The 13,099-nt window shown below is 36.5% G+C and overlaps 1 protein-coding gene across 1 annotated transcript; it reads left to right on the plus strand.

The window, feature by feature from the left end:
- Nucleotides 1-9,285: 9,285 nt before the first annotated feature.
- On the plus strand, nucleotides 9,286-10,759 carry LOC121752989 (probable WRKY transcription factor 17). Its single transcript, XM_042148117.1, has 3 exons — nucleotides 9,286-10,053; nucleotides 10,149-10,274; nucleotides 10,373-10,759. The coding sequence occupies exons 1-3, from the start codon at nucleotides 9,368-9,370 to the stop codon at nucleotides 10,554-10,556; spliced, it is 996 nt and encodes a 331-aa protein (XP_042004051.1). The 5' UTR covers nucleotides 9,286-9,367; the 3' UTR covers nucleotides 10,557-10,759.
- Nucleotides 10,760-13,099: the final 2,340 nt, after the last annotated feature.

The following is a 13,099-nucleotide window of genomic DNA, read 5'->3' on the forward strand; positions in this document are numbered from 1 at the left end:
GGTAGGTTGGTATCACATTCCACTAACTCACTTTACTCCCATTTTATTATAAAACCAATATAAAAAAGTGGGTCTCACATTCCACTAATTTTTTAACTAATTTTTCATTACATTTCTTAAAACACGTGCCCACTGAAAGAGTGACAATTAATCGGAGACGGAGGGAGTAGATTGGAAGAATAAAGTAAATCTAGAAAATAAATTATTAGTATTAGATGTAGTTGGAAATATTAGAACTCTAATAATGGCCTATTAAACTTTTAATATAAGCCCACTACAAACTAGGGCCATGCTTACCCATACATTGTGTTCTAAGATGGATCTGGGCCAATCTTTCAAAAAACGGATAGGTTTCACTTTCATTCGACCCAATTGGAAAATCTAATTCGAGCATGGATTTTTAAGAAAAAACGAAAGTTCATCGATAGTCTTTTAATTTTTAAAACATTGTGAACAATGAACAGAGAAAACAGTAATTAACCGGTTGTTATTGATGATTCAAAACGGAATAGGTCGCAAATAAATATGTATGGACCAAAAATAAAGAGGTTGAAATTAGAACCCTACTTAACGTGAGAATGTGTAGATTATTTTAGTTTTTATTATGAATATATACATCTGATCTTGTTAATTGATGAGTATAAATCATGAGTTTAAATCTCAAAAACAGCATTTTTTATATTTTTAGTATAATTGAATTAATAGTGAATGCAGAAACTTTAAATCGTCAATAGAAACACAAGATTCTAAATAAGTTTCAAAAGCAATAAGTTTCACAGATTCTAAATATCATAGGGAATCTGAACCATGTGTTTTTCCTTAAAATAAGTACAAAATATAGTCTCAGGAAACTCACACTCAGTTTCCCTTGAAACTCAATAATTTCCTTTCTATACAAAATGGTCACTATCAATTATTTATGGCCAAACAATATCAATTCCAACCACTGTATCAATGTTTGACTCTTTAATATCCAAACCCAAAAATAAAGAAAAAATTCAACTACCTCTCTAAGTTTTTATTTACTACTCCATCAATTGAACAGATCCTTACACCACCTACTTCATCTCCGCACCCATTAAAAATAGAACATTCAAAATATATTGTCAACTTGCAAATCTTCAAATGCAAGTTCACTTCTTTTGTCTTCCATTTGTTTCATTTATTAAAGGGATATTAATATATTATTGATTAATATTATAATATTAATTGACATGGAGAGCTGATTATATGGAATATCGCAAATGGCCGCCTGCCTGCTTAATTTGTTTATTTACAAGTTGGAATTTATTCGAATTCTGATTAATCTTTTCTTCCTTAAATATTCATAAATTATCTGTCTGATTTTTAATCATTTGAATTTCTATGAACGAATCATGCTATCTCAGTCAATCTAAGACACCTGATGAGTGCTAAGTATTTATTTTAGTTTGATTTTGGAGTTACAAATCGAAGAGTTATATATGTAGATCATTGATTATTATCTTACATATTTTAGTTTGATTTTGCACACATTATTTTTAATTTTTTTGTGACAGTATTAATTATCTTACATATTTAATTAACGATATTGTTTTTTTTCTTGATCATTAACTACCACTCAGATATATAATTGTAAATTCAATATAAACCATTAATGCTAAAGATATTTATTCGGCACTATTGTGATTTGTGAAATGTTTTTTTTTGTTTGTGTGTTGTCGTCAGCAAAATAATTATGTTTGTAAATATGGAGTTGGACAAAAAAATCATAAGCGTTTCAAATGTTAGGATAGTTGCTAGAGGTTGAACAACGTCAATATTTTTTTGGGGGTCAATTAAAATTATTAAATTCGTAGACATAATCATTTTAATTATTAAGATACGATGTCTTGACATCAAACATCATCTTTTATCATCATTTCTCAGGTGGGATTATATTCATTGTACGAAATAATGGTATGGTAAAAAGTTTGATTTTTTTCGTGATGACTAATTAAAATATGGCAAATTCAAGCTTTAGAATAATTCACTAATCCAATATACATGTACATTTACTACGAACTAGGTACTATATTAGGTACTTTGTACTGATTCATTGGACATATTTCCATTGTCATTTGATCGAAAAATAACATTAAACAAAGTACTTATAATTTTATTATTTAATCTATAATGCTAAACCACGCATGAGATTCCCATCTCCACTTGCATTAGTTGCAATTGACATCATTAAGAAATATAAATATAAAAATATTGGATGCCATTGTCCTAGGTCAACGAGCTCTGTTTGCTTTTAAATGGCCTTTAAAAAATGATGAATTAAAATGGTCAAAAGTGTGGCACTTGATTACTTTGAAAATAATTTGGGTATAAACTATAGACTATACAATATGAATATATGATGACAAATTCTTTTAGAAAAGTAAAGCGTGTAGTTTGCTTTAACGTTGGATCCCAGTTGTCTCAATTTATTAAACTATTGCATTAGTTTAATAATGGGATTTTGAATTCATTGAATTATTTTCCACGACAAGTCTTCTAGATATTTTTACTGAATCCCTAATTTGTGGAATTCGTTGTATGTATTTATATGCCATTGAATTTATTGTCTGGTCCATTCAATATTTTTGGGAAAACACATGCCAACCGATTTTTAGCTATTTGATTACAGTCTACAGATGCATAATGTCAACATATTTGACTATTGATTCATTCGGGTTGACTAACTAATATATGGTCGAAAACAATTTCATAACGTTATGTTGTTAGACGGTCTTTGGTTTTAATTCAACAAGACTTTATATAGTAGTACTGTCATTTAATCACGGGCTCCATACTATTTTTTAAAAAAAAATTATAGAATTTTCAAATTTATTCATATTTTATACCCCCATAAAGTATTAATTACATAAAATTTCATCAATTATCTAAATCACTCAAAAATATATTTTCTCATAAAATTTGAAAAATATACTCTTGTAAATGATTTATTTCTACGTCCGTTTCTTAGAGCATCTGTAACGCAAGGGGCCGGGCCGCATCTCGCGAGTCCCGGCCCGTCCCGAGCGTTGCACGGAGGAGAGTCACGGCCCAGGCCTGTCCCGTGGCCGCGTTCCCGTCCTGTCGCGCGTCCCGCGTCCCGGCCTGGGACGGCGTTGCACGGTGACGGGCCGCAACTGTAGAGTCCCGGCCCAGCGTTACATGCTCCTCGGGGCGGGCCGCAACCAATTTTTTTTTTTTTTTAATTCGAAATTTTTTTCTATAAATACTACTCCATTTTCATACACATTCAACTTCATATTCAACTTCAAATCTCTTCCAGCACCGGGAGCAACTACGTTGTCACCGAGCCGCCCGTGCATGGCCTTCCTCACGACATCCGCAATGTCATGGCCCGTTCAGCTGCGATGCGCCAAGAGGAACAACACACTCGCCTCCAAGCCGATCTAATCGAAGAAATTTGGACTCACACCAATGTTTTCCAGAATTGACGTTATGTTTTATGTATTTTATTTTCAGTTTTAAAATTTCTATGTTGTAATTTTGCAGTATTCGATGAAATTAAATTTTCCGTGTTATAAATTTTCAGCGTTTTTTATTTTACGAGTTAAATAGATTGGAGTTGTGAATAGTGTCATTTATTAGTTGCGGCCCGGGCCGCAACTTGCAGGGGTACAGCAGTTGGGCCTGAGCCGCAACTGTAGAGGAATGATGACGTGGAGGGGACTTGGGCCCGAAAATGAGGACGGAGTTAATGATGCCCTTACCTAAGGATTTGTGATTTTTAACAACAAAGTAGTAGTATTTTATTATATAGGTAAACTAACTGCTAACTTATTATTATCGACGAAAAGGATTTTAATACAAACGAGATTTTTAGTGTTTAAGACATAATAATTCTTTAAAATCAATGACGGATCCCCATGTAGTTGAGGTTGAGCCGATCTTATTTCCCAACTTGCTATCCACGATGTTCGAAAAACTTATCGACACACATAAACAACTTCATTATTTTTCTAGAGAGACAAACAGAAGCAAGTTCACATACCATAATATTACCAACTAATGGAAAGAAAAAATAGATTAATTAACCCTCGATAAAAATAATAGTCGTACCTAATAAAATAGTACATTGACTTGTGACAATATTCAAAACTACAAACGCAATAGTGTAATGCACGTGGCAACAACTCACAGGCAATACGAAATTGATATTTTCAAGAATAAACGAAATCATAGTCAACCCCTGGGAGATCATCGTCGCCGTTGATGCAACCTCGTTTAATCCGACGGCCAATATACAACTACAGGTGGGTCAACCATTTCCCATGTGAGTTGCTCAAATTTCTAGTCAGCTTTTTTTAATGCTAATTATTTTATTAGTAGCCAATATATCGCGATCGCGATGCCATTTGTCAATATCGTCGTTGAAAATTGTTTAAATTGCATATAAATAGCTTCGAATGTTCCCCATTTCTTTTCAACCCCACGACTTATCAAATTTACATAATTGACCCACTTGCTATTGCAATTCAATTCAAAGTTTTACACTTTTACTAACTGCGTTGTCTTGGTTTAGTCAAAAAGGGCACCGCTTTGAAAATGATGCAATTTGTTGGAGACCAAACAGTTCATTTCAAATTTACAGTTAAACTAATACTTCTATATTGAAGTGACTAATTATTATAATCTCTCTAAAGTGAATTTGGATAATTTTGAGTTTGAGTTTGTTTCTTATTTTGATATTGATCATGCTAGAATAATGGAGTATGTACTACATGTAAGCATATATCTCGTAGGAAAGTGAAATTCTAATGGTAAATCGTTACGTTCAGGGGCGGAGCCAGGATTATATTGAAGAAAGGGCAAAGATATAATACATAAGAAAAATTTATATATTTGAGAAGGGACATTTAGTGTGGTTGAAATATATAATCAAAAATTAATGTATAAATATATAAAAAATGAGTGGAAGAGGAGGGGCATTTGACCCATATCCCCATGAAGTGGCTACGCCCCTAATTACGTCTGAAAATATATATGAACATCCAATCACGGAGTACAAGAGTTTTTAAGTAATGTTAAAAAGTTAGGATGAGATATTATATGTTATATAGATTATGTTGGTATGTTATATAAGTACCATTTGTTATTTGCTACTCACATTAAAATAGTAGCGTAATGGGCAATTAAAATTTAAAAGTAAGCTACAGTTACTTTTATAAAACGTCAACATTAAATGTGCATACATTTTCTTTTTTTGAATAAAAATCCAAACTATATATTATGTACCATGCATTACTAATTGTTTATTAAAAGATCGCTCACGACTCACAACTTTAACCCATTATTTGTGCCGCTTAACGTGGCAATTTTTCCACTATAATATAATTACTCAATATTTTTATTATAATTCATGTAATTTTCAATGCAGCACACTTTTGGTGAGCGGATGAAATAAACTTTTTCCTTACTATGGATGGTTGCACAAAAATAGATAAAAATTACTCCCTCTGTCTCATTTAAGATGACCCCTTTCGTTTTTCACATGTGTTTTGAAAAAATCATAATAAATAGTTAAAGTGGAGAAAAAATTTAGTAAGAGAAAGAATAATGTAGAAGAGAGTCTCTTCCATATTATTCTCTCACTTAATTTACTTTCCCTCCATTTTAACTATTTATTATTATTTTTATAAAACACATGCAAAAAATGAAATGGGTCATCTTAACTGGGACGGAGGGAGTATATAATTGTGGTTTTGCACATATATTATATTTTCACTAGCAAATAAATAAACTTTCTATTTTACTCATTTTTTAAATAGCAAATATTTATAGCAAGATATAATCTGATATAAGAGAACCAAAATGCCTACATGTCCAAAAATGTTCCACTCAGTCACTAAGTAACATCGACTATTTAAGCCATATGAGCATTTCAACCTCGACCTCAAACTTAGATCACACCAAAAAAATGTCATATGAAAATTGATAAATTTGAAAGTGTGTGTACATATAAGCAAATTTTTAAAATTATGTAGTACGAAATTAGAATGTTACAAAAAATTGCATATTTTGGCAGACTTACTCCTTTTCAATCACCTTTTTTATGATAAATTTGCAATTACCCCTTTTGCAAATAACTAGAGAATGAAAAAATAGATACTCACTTTGTCTCACAAAAATAAAAATTTTAGAAATAATTTAGATTTTAATGAAAAATTGGTAAAGTAAAAACGAAATAGAAAAAAAAGTGTGTTGTGAAAAATGAAACTCACCTCATTATAGAAAAAAATTCAGAAAAATATAAAGTTTCTATTTTTAGGGGATGGATAGAATATTGGGTTTCTATTTTCATAATATTCATACAAATTTATTATAAATTTAATTATTAAAGATTTTCAATGTCAAGTATCCTATACGTCTCATGATGCTTTTGAAAGCTGTATCCTGGAAAGACGATACATATTTATCTGAATATACTTTGATGAGAAAAAGTTATTTTGTATTTATCAATACAGATTATATATTTATACAATTCCTTATGTAATACTACACTTTTATAGTTATAAGCATTCCCTCCGTCCCCTATAATATTTGCAAAATTCTATTTTGATTCATCTCGAACTATTTGCATTATTTATATTCTAATTAAGAATTAAAATATTTTATTAAGTGTTTCTTTATTAAATATTCTTTTATTATGCTTAAAATATTAATTCTCAGTTAGATTTTACGGTCTAAAATTAAAAGGGCGAGTAACAGAGGGGGAGTATTATATACTCATATCAGTTTGTTATAACCAATTTTTGTCCACAGCCCCGCCCCTTTTTTTTGTCCACAGCCCCACTTTTTTGTCCATAGCCCCAATTTTTTCCTCCACTGTCTCACTATAGGCGGACACTTCCAATAGCCCCAAAATTTTATAACCAATTTTTATTTTTATTTTAATTCAATTATAATAAGTAATTAAATTTATCGGACTATACGTAATTATAAAAAAACGGGTATAAGTGAAGAAATTAAAATTAAACACCACATTTTCGTTGTATTAAAGTGGGGGTAAAAGTATACAACGAAATATTAATCTATTAAACATCATAATAGTGTTCACACTGCACCGGCACCTCCCCTACGTGCACAAACTTCTTCAACTAAATCGGCCTGGAGTGTGGTATGTGATGTGCTCCTGCGCATATCACTGAAACGTTGAATCAAATATTCATTGCTCCGTGGTACACCCATCTGGATCGGCGCGGAGGCGAATCCGTTACTTGTACTTGCGCCCTCTTCCGGTGCCCAACGCTCTGCCCCAAATCCTTCATCTTCTATTATCATATTATGCAATATGATACATGCTAACATAATATTTGCGACATCATCTTCGTGCCAAACTCGTGCCGGGCAACGTATAATGGCCCATCGCGCTTGGAGGACACCAAAAGCTCGCTCAACATCCTTCCTAGCACCCTCTTGTTTCCGCGCAAAGTATTGTTTCTTAGGTCCTACCGGTTGGCGAATTGTCTTGACGAATACGGGCCACCGGGGATATATCCCATCTGCCAAATAGTATCCCCTTCTGTATTGCGTTCCGTTGGCTACGAAACTGATTTCTGGACCCTCGCCCCGACATTCATCATTGAAGAGCGGCGATGACTGAAGGACGTTTATGTCGTTGTTCGAACCGGCAACACCAAAATACGCATGCCAGATCCGCAAGCGGTAGTCTGCTACGGCTTCCAGAATCATCGATGGATGTTTGCTTTTGAATCCAGTTGTGAACTGACCTTTCCACGCCACCGGACAGTTCTTCCACTCCCAATGCATACAATCGATGCTTCCTAACATTCCTGGGAAACCGTGGATCGAACCGTGCATATCCAGCAGATTTTGACATTCAGCAGGGGTGGGCTTTCGTAGGAACTCCCCACCAAATATTTCCCGAATTCCCTTACAAAACTGCCTAAGCACCGTGAGGCCAGTCGTCTCACCCATATGTAGGTATTCGTCGAACATATCAGCTGGTCCGGCGTACGCAAGCTGTCGGATTGCGGCGGTGCACTTCTGCAGCGTCGACAACCCGATCCGGCCAGTGCAATCACTCCGAAGGGTGAAGCACCGGTAACGTTCCGCCAATTTCGTCGCTATATGGTTGAAAAGGGGTTGCGACATTCTGAATCGGCGGCGAAAAATCTCAGGTGGATACCGTGGGTTATCCACAAAGTAGTCAGCCATTAGACGTTGGTGCGCTCCGGTATGGTCTCGTGGGATGGTCCGCCGACGACTAATCGCACGAGGGATCGCGCCCTCCGCCACTTCCGCATTGCGTTCCGCCGCTCGCGCCGCTTCCTCCTCTTCGGCCTCGTACTCCACCTCTTGGATCAGATAATTCCACGCGTCCTTCCATATATCGTTCATTTCAGATTACAAATTCTAGTGATAGAAAATATGTGTGTGAAGAGGTGGAATGTTTGGTGTGCAAATAATGAGAAGTGGAGGAGTGGTATTTATGGATGTAATTTTCGAAATAATTAAAAAAAAAAGAAATCAAAGTGGGGCGGACGTCCATAGCCCGTCGCCCCACTATAGACCGCCCCACACATCGCCCCATTTCGCCCCGCAGCCCCCACCATCGCCCCGCGATCGCCCCGTAGGAGGCGATGCCTCTACCGCCCCACCATAGCCCCATTTTTCTTGTCCGCCATGGGGCGGACGTTTGCTTCACTATAGACAGCCCCACAATAGCCCCAAATTTTTGTCCGCCCCATTTACTCCTATAGTGGATGCTCTAACATAGTAACGTACTGTAGCTTATTATTCCACCTTCTGACAAAAATAAAATTTAATTAATCACAGCCTACGTCATAAACTCCATCCCTACTTCCTCACCAACTCTCTCTCTTCACGAGAAATCCAATCATTGCCATCTTTAAGAAATCACAACCCTACCCCGAGAGAATCTCACATTATCAAACCAACCACAAACGCGCTACTCTGAAAATCGCTTATGGAGCTGTACACTATGGATTAGAGATTGTACAATGTAGTGGAGGGTTTAAAACTGGACTGGCAGCAGCAATTCCTAGATTTTCCGTCATTGGGCCCCACCGCCTTTCCCCACTTTTAAACAGAAAATAGGCCAGTAATTTGTCTTTTATCCCTACCACATTGATGTTTTCAATCACGAAATCTCCACCGTTGGATCAAAATAAGAGATTTGACCTAGACCGGATAACCGGCTGCCCCGGTCACGTCTTCCTCTCATATATTTCCCCCTTCCTCGTTCACATTTCACATCTCCTTCATTCTCTCATCCTGATGAAGCTGGATTGAAATTCGATTTTTTCTTCCGAGTTTTGTTTTAGATTTTCGTAGAGAGTATCCAATGGCAGTGGAATTGCTCGGATACACGGGCCTCAACGAGCAGATGGCGATTCAGGAAGCAGCATCGGCAGGTTTGAAGTCTATGGAGCATTTGATTCGAACAGTTTCTCACCATCAGAATCAGATGCATCATCAGCAGCTTGACTGCCGAGAAATCACCGATTTCACCGTTTCCAAGGTTAAGAAGGTAATAACGATTCTCAACCGGACCGGCCACGCCAGGTTCCGCCGCGCGCCGATTCAGCCGTCGCCGCCGGCTCCTGTCCAGCGTCAGTACTTGCCTTCTCAACCGACTCAGCCGCGGAGTCCGGCTCAACCTCTGAGCCTGTTCTCCCTATCTCCGGCGCCGCCCGCGCCTCCAGCGCCAGCGGCGTCTCAGCCGTTGACGCTTGATTTCACGAAGCCTAGCGCTCCTTCGGCGAAGGACGACGGTGAAGTGATTGGAAAGGACGTACTCAGTCTCTCAGCGGCAGTGTCGACCTCGGGAAACTCGTCTTCGACGTTTTTGTCTTCGATTACAGGAGAAGGCAGCGTGTCCAACGGAAAAGGTATGTTTCTGACGCCGGCCGCTCCACCGATCTCTGCCTCCAAACCACCGCTCTCCGGGAAGAGATGCCGTGAGCATAACCACTCAGATATCATATCCGGCAAAACATCTGGTTCTAGCCGATGCCACTGCAAAAAGAGGTGTGTGCCCGATTTTTCTAGTCTTCGTATTACTTCTGCAACTCGATTTAGCCTTCGAAGCTTGTCATCTAAACAGAATTTATGCATATTCGCAGGAAATCCAAGGTGAAAAGAGTAATTAGAGTTCCGGCAGTTAGCTCAAAAGTTGCAGACATTCCTTCTGACGAGTACTCATGGAGAAAGTACGGGCAGAAGCCGATCAAGGGCTCGCCATACCCAAGGTACAACCGCGCACCTTCTCCAATCACTCTCCGATTTATTTTTTATCACAAATCTACGAATCAAAGTTGCTAATGATTTGTTCTTTTATGAATTTCAGGGGTTACTACAAATGCAGTACAGTGAGGGGATGCCCGGCGAGAAAGCATGTGGAGAGGGCAAATGATGATCCATCGATGCTGGTGGTGACGTACGAGGGGGAGCACCGGCACACGAAAGGCGCGATACAGGAGATCTCCGCCGCTGGTGCCCCTGCGCAGTTGGTGGTGTTTGAGTCGCAGTGAAAAAGAAAGCTGAAAAAGCTTCAGGAGGAAAAGGAACGAGGGACTCTTTTTGTAATTTCGAGAGAGTTGGTGGTGCTGATGGAGAAAAAAGAGAGTAGTTTGTTGTAAATTTGGTAGGATGAGTAGTGGCGGTAGTGGACAGAATCAGCAAAAGGAAAAAAATGTTTAATTTTTGGTTGAAATGGATTAAATTTTTTATTGGATTTGATTTTTGTTATTCTCCTTTTTTACTCTACTCTATTGTTGCTTAGGATACTTGTGTTTGAGATTTGCAAAGAAAAGTTAATCGATCGAGGAAACGAATAAGGAATAAAAAAATGAGGCCTTTGCAGAAAGTCAAAAAGATTGAGCGAGTTGAAAAAAGAGTCGGAATATGGAAACAGCTGCACATTACGATATGGGTTGGACTAGGAGTGATGAGTTGCTTTCTTTGACCGGCATGATATACAACACATATAGAGCCACACAATACTACAATTTCAGAGTAATAATCGTCAATGCATACTTCCTCCTAGAATTAAAAATGAAACTTTTTATGCATACTTCCTCATTGTATTAAAAATTAAAGATGAAACTTTTTATTTTTTGAATTGTTTTATTAAAAATAAAATATTTTTTATGTAAATAACATCATCTCTATTTTTTTTCTCTTACTTTAATTTTTCTTCATTATCTCACAAAACAACATTATATAAAATTTATATCGGAATCAATACTCCCTTAGCCTTAAAAAATAGTACTCCCCTCTGTATAAAAAAATAGTCTCATTTTGTGAACTGCACGGGTTTAAGAGAGATGGGGGAAAAAGTAGATAAAGTATGTGAAAGATGTGAAAACGTGAGTAAAGTATGAGAGAAGCTTTTTATTTTTAGAAACAAGACTATTTTTTTGGACATCCCAAAATAATAAAAAAGTCACTATTTTTCATACACGGAGGGAGTAGATATTTTTAGAATGCCACGAATTTTAATACTACTAGATAATTGTTAGAGTAATAAAAGATAGAAAAATTATTTAAATATATTAATGGAGAATGAGGTCCATCCATCTCATTAGAAATAAAAATTTATTAAAAATATAAGTAAAAATAGTTTTATGCAACGAATCAAAACCGAAAATACCTATTTTTATGAGACTGAAAGAATATATAAATATTGAATACAGTTACTTTTGTTTTTGATTTGATTAATTAAATGAAGTTGTTATACTATGATTTAAAGTATGTAATTGAAGTTGTGGTGATAATTTGAGGGGAAATGAAGATGATGACAAAGGTTTGGTCGGTTTTGAGATTAAGTTTGAGATATAGCCAGATATTAAAATACTAAGATGAGATAACAAAATAGGATTTCAAGATGAGAATAACAGATAGGATTAGATAAAAAAATTTAGTATGTTATCAAAAGATACAATTAAATAATTTTTTTAAGTATGTTGTTTGGTAGTAATTAAGATTTAAATTCAGGTAAAAAGATATTATTTCCCTTATTAAAAATTTGCCATAGTTTGATTATATGTCACTCAATGCTGACTTTGGAGTAACACAATCAATGAAGAATTTCTCATATTATTCACGCCTTTCATTTTTGGCAAGTAATTAAAGCTGAACCCCACAAATATAAGGAGCAGTTGAATCACAAACTAGGTTTGTGGTGTAAATCAAATTCAAACCTATGAACCACTTCAACACTACCCATTTAATGAGAAAGAATGACAAAATGTTGAGAATAAATAAAGACAGATTAGTCCTCTTTTATTTCCCATTTTATTCCCTATTTTGTTTTCATAATTTACGCAGTGTGTGATGAATCCGCGAATTTTCGATGGTGATGAATGCTGGAAAATGCAGATCACGACACAGAGATTTTACGTGGTTCGATTTACTGAGGTAAATCTACGTCCACGGGAAGAAAAGAGGGCAGAGTTGTATTGCTTGATCTGTTTTCTACAGCTTACAATACAGACTTGCTATTTGATCTTTTATCTCTAGAGAGCTTAACAGAACTTAACCCTATCTATCTGATCTAGGTTCTATTTATACATTGAACCAAGATCGTGGCATGCAGCCATTTACTAGGTAGTGGATGTCGTGGAGATCGTGGCGATCTTGCATGGGTCCACTATCCTGCATGAGTTAATGACTGCTTGACACCACTAAATAGATCGTGGGTGTAGTGGAGGTGGAAATCCTGCATGAGTCCACTATCTCCTAGTTCGGTCGAATACTGAGACCGAACTGCTGAATTATTGCCGAGCAGCTTTTGCCGATCTGAGAGTAGAGCTTGATGCCGACCTGAGAGCAGAGTTTGATTGGTTGGCTTTTACCGAGCTGTAGGCTGGGGCCGAACTCTTTGGTTGTGCCGAACTGAACTCTTTAGTCATGCCGGACTGATACTCTTTAGTCATGCCGAACTGATACTCTTTCTTGGGCTTTAGGCTGATGGGCTTTACTGCTGTTGGGCTTGTTTAGTACGTACTCCATCACTACCCCCCCCGGAAAGCGAAGTGAATTACTTCGGTATTCTGGATAAAGGTACGGGGTA

Source organism: Salvia splendens, chromosome 10 (genome assembly GCF_004379255.2).
Source record: "Salvia splendens isolate huo1 chromosome 10, SspV2, whole genome shotgun sequence".
NCBI classification, from domain to species: domain Eukaryota; kingdom Viridiplantae; phylum Streptophyta; class Magnoliopsida; order Lamiales; family Lamiaceae; genus Salvia; species Salvia splendens.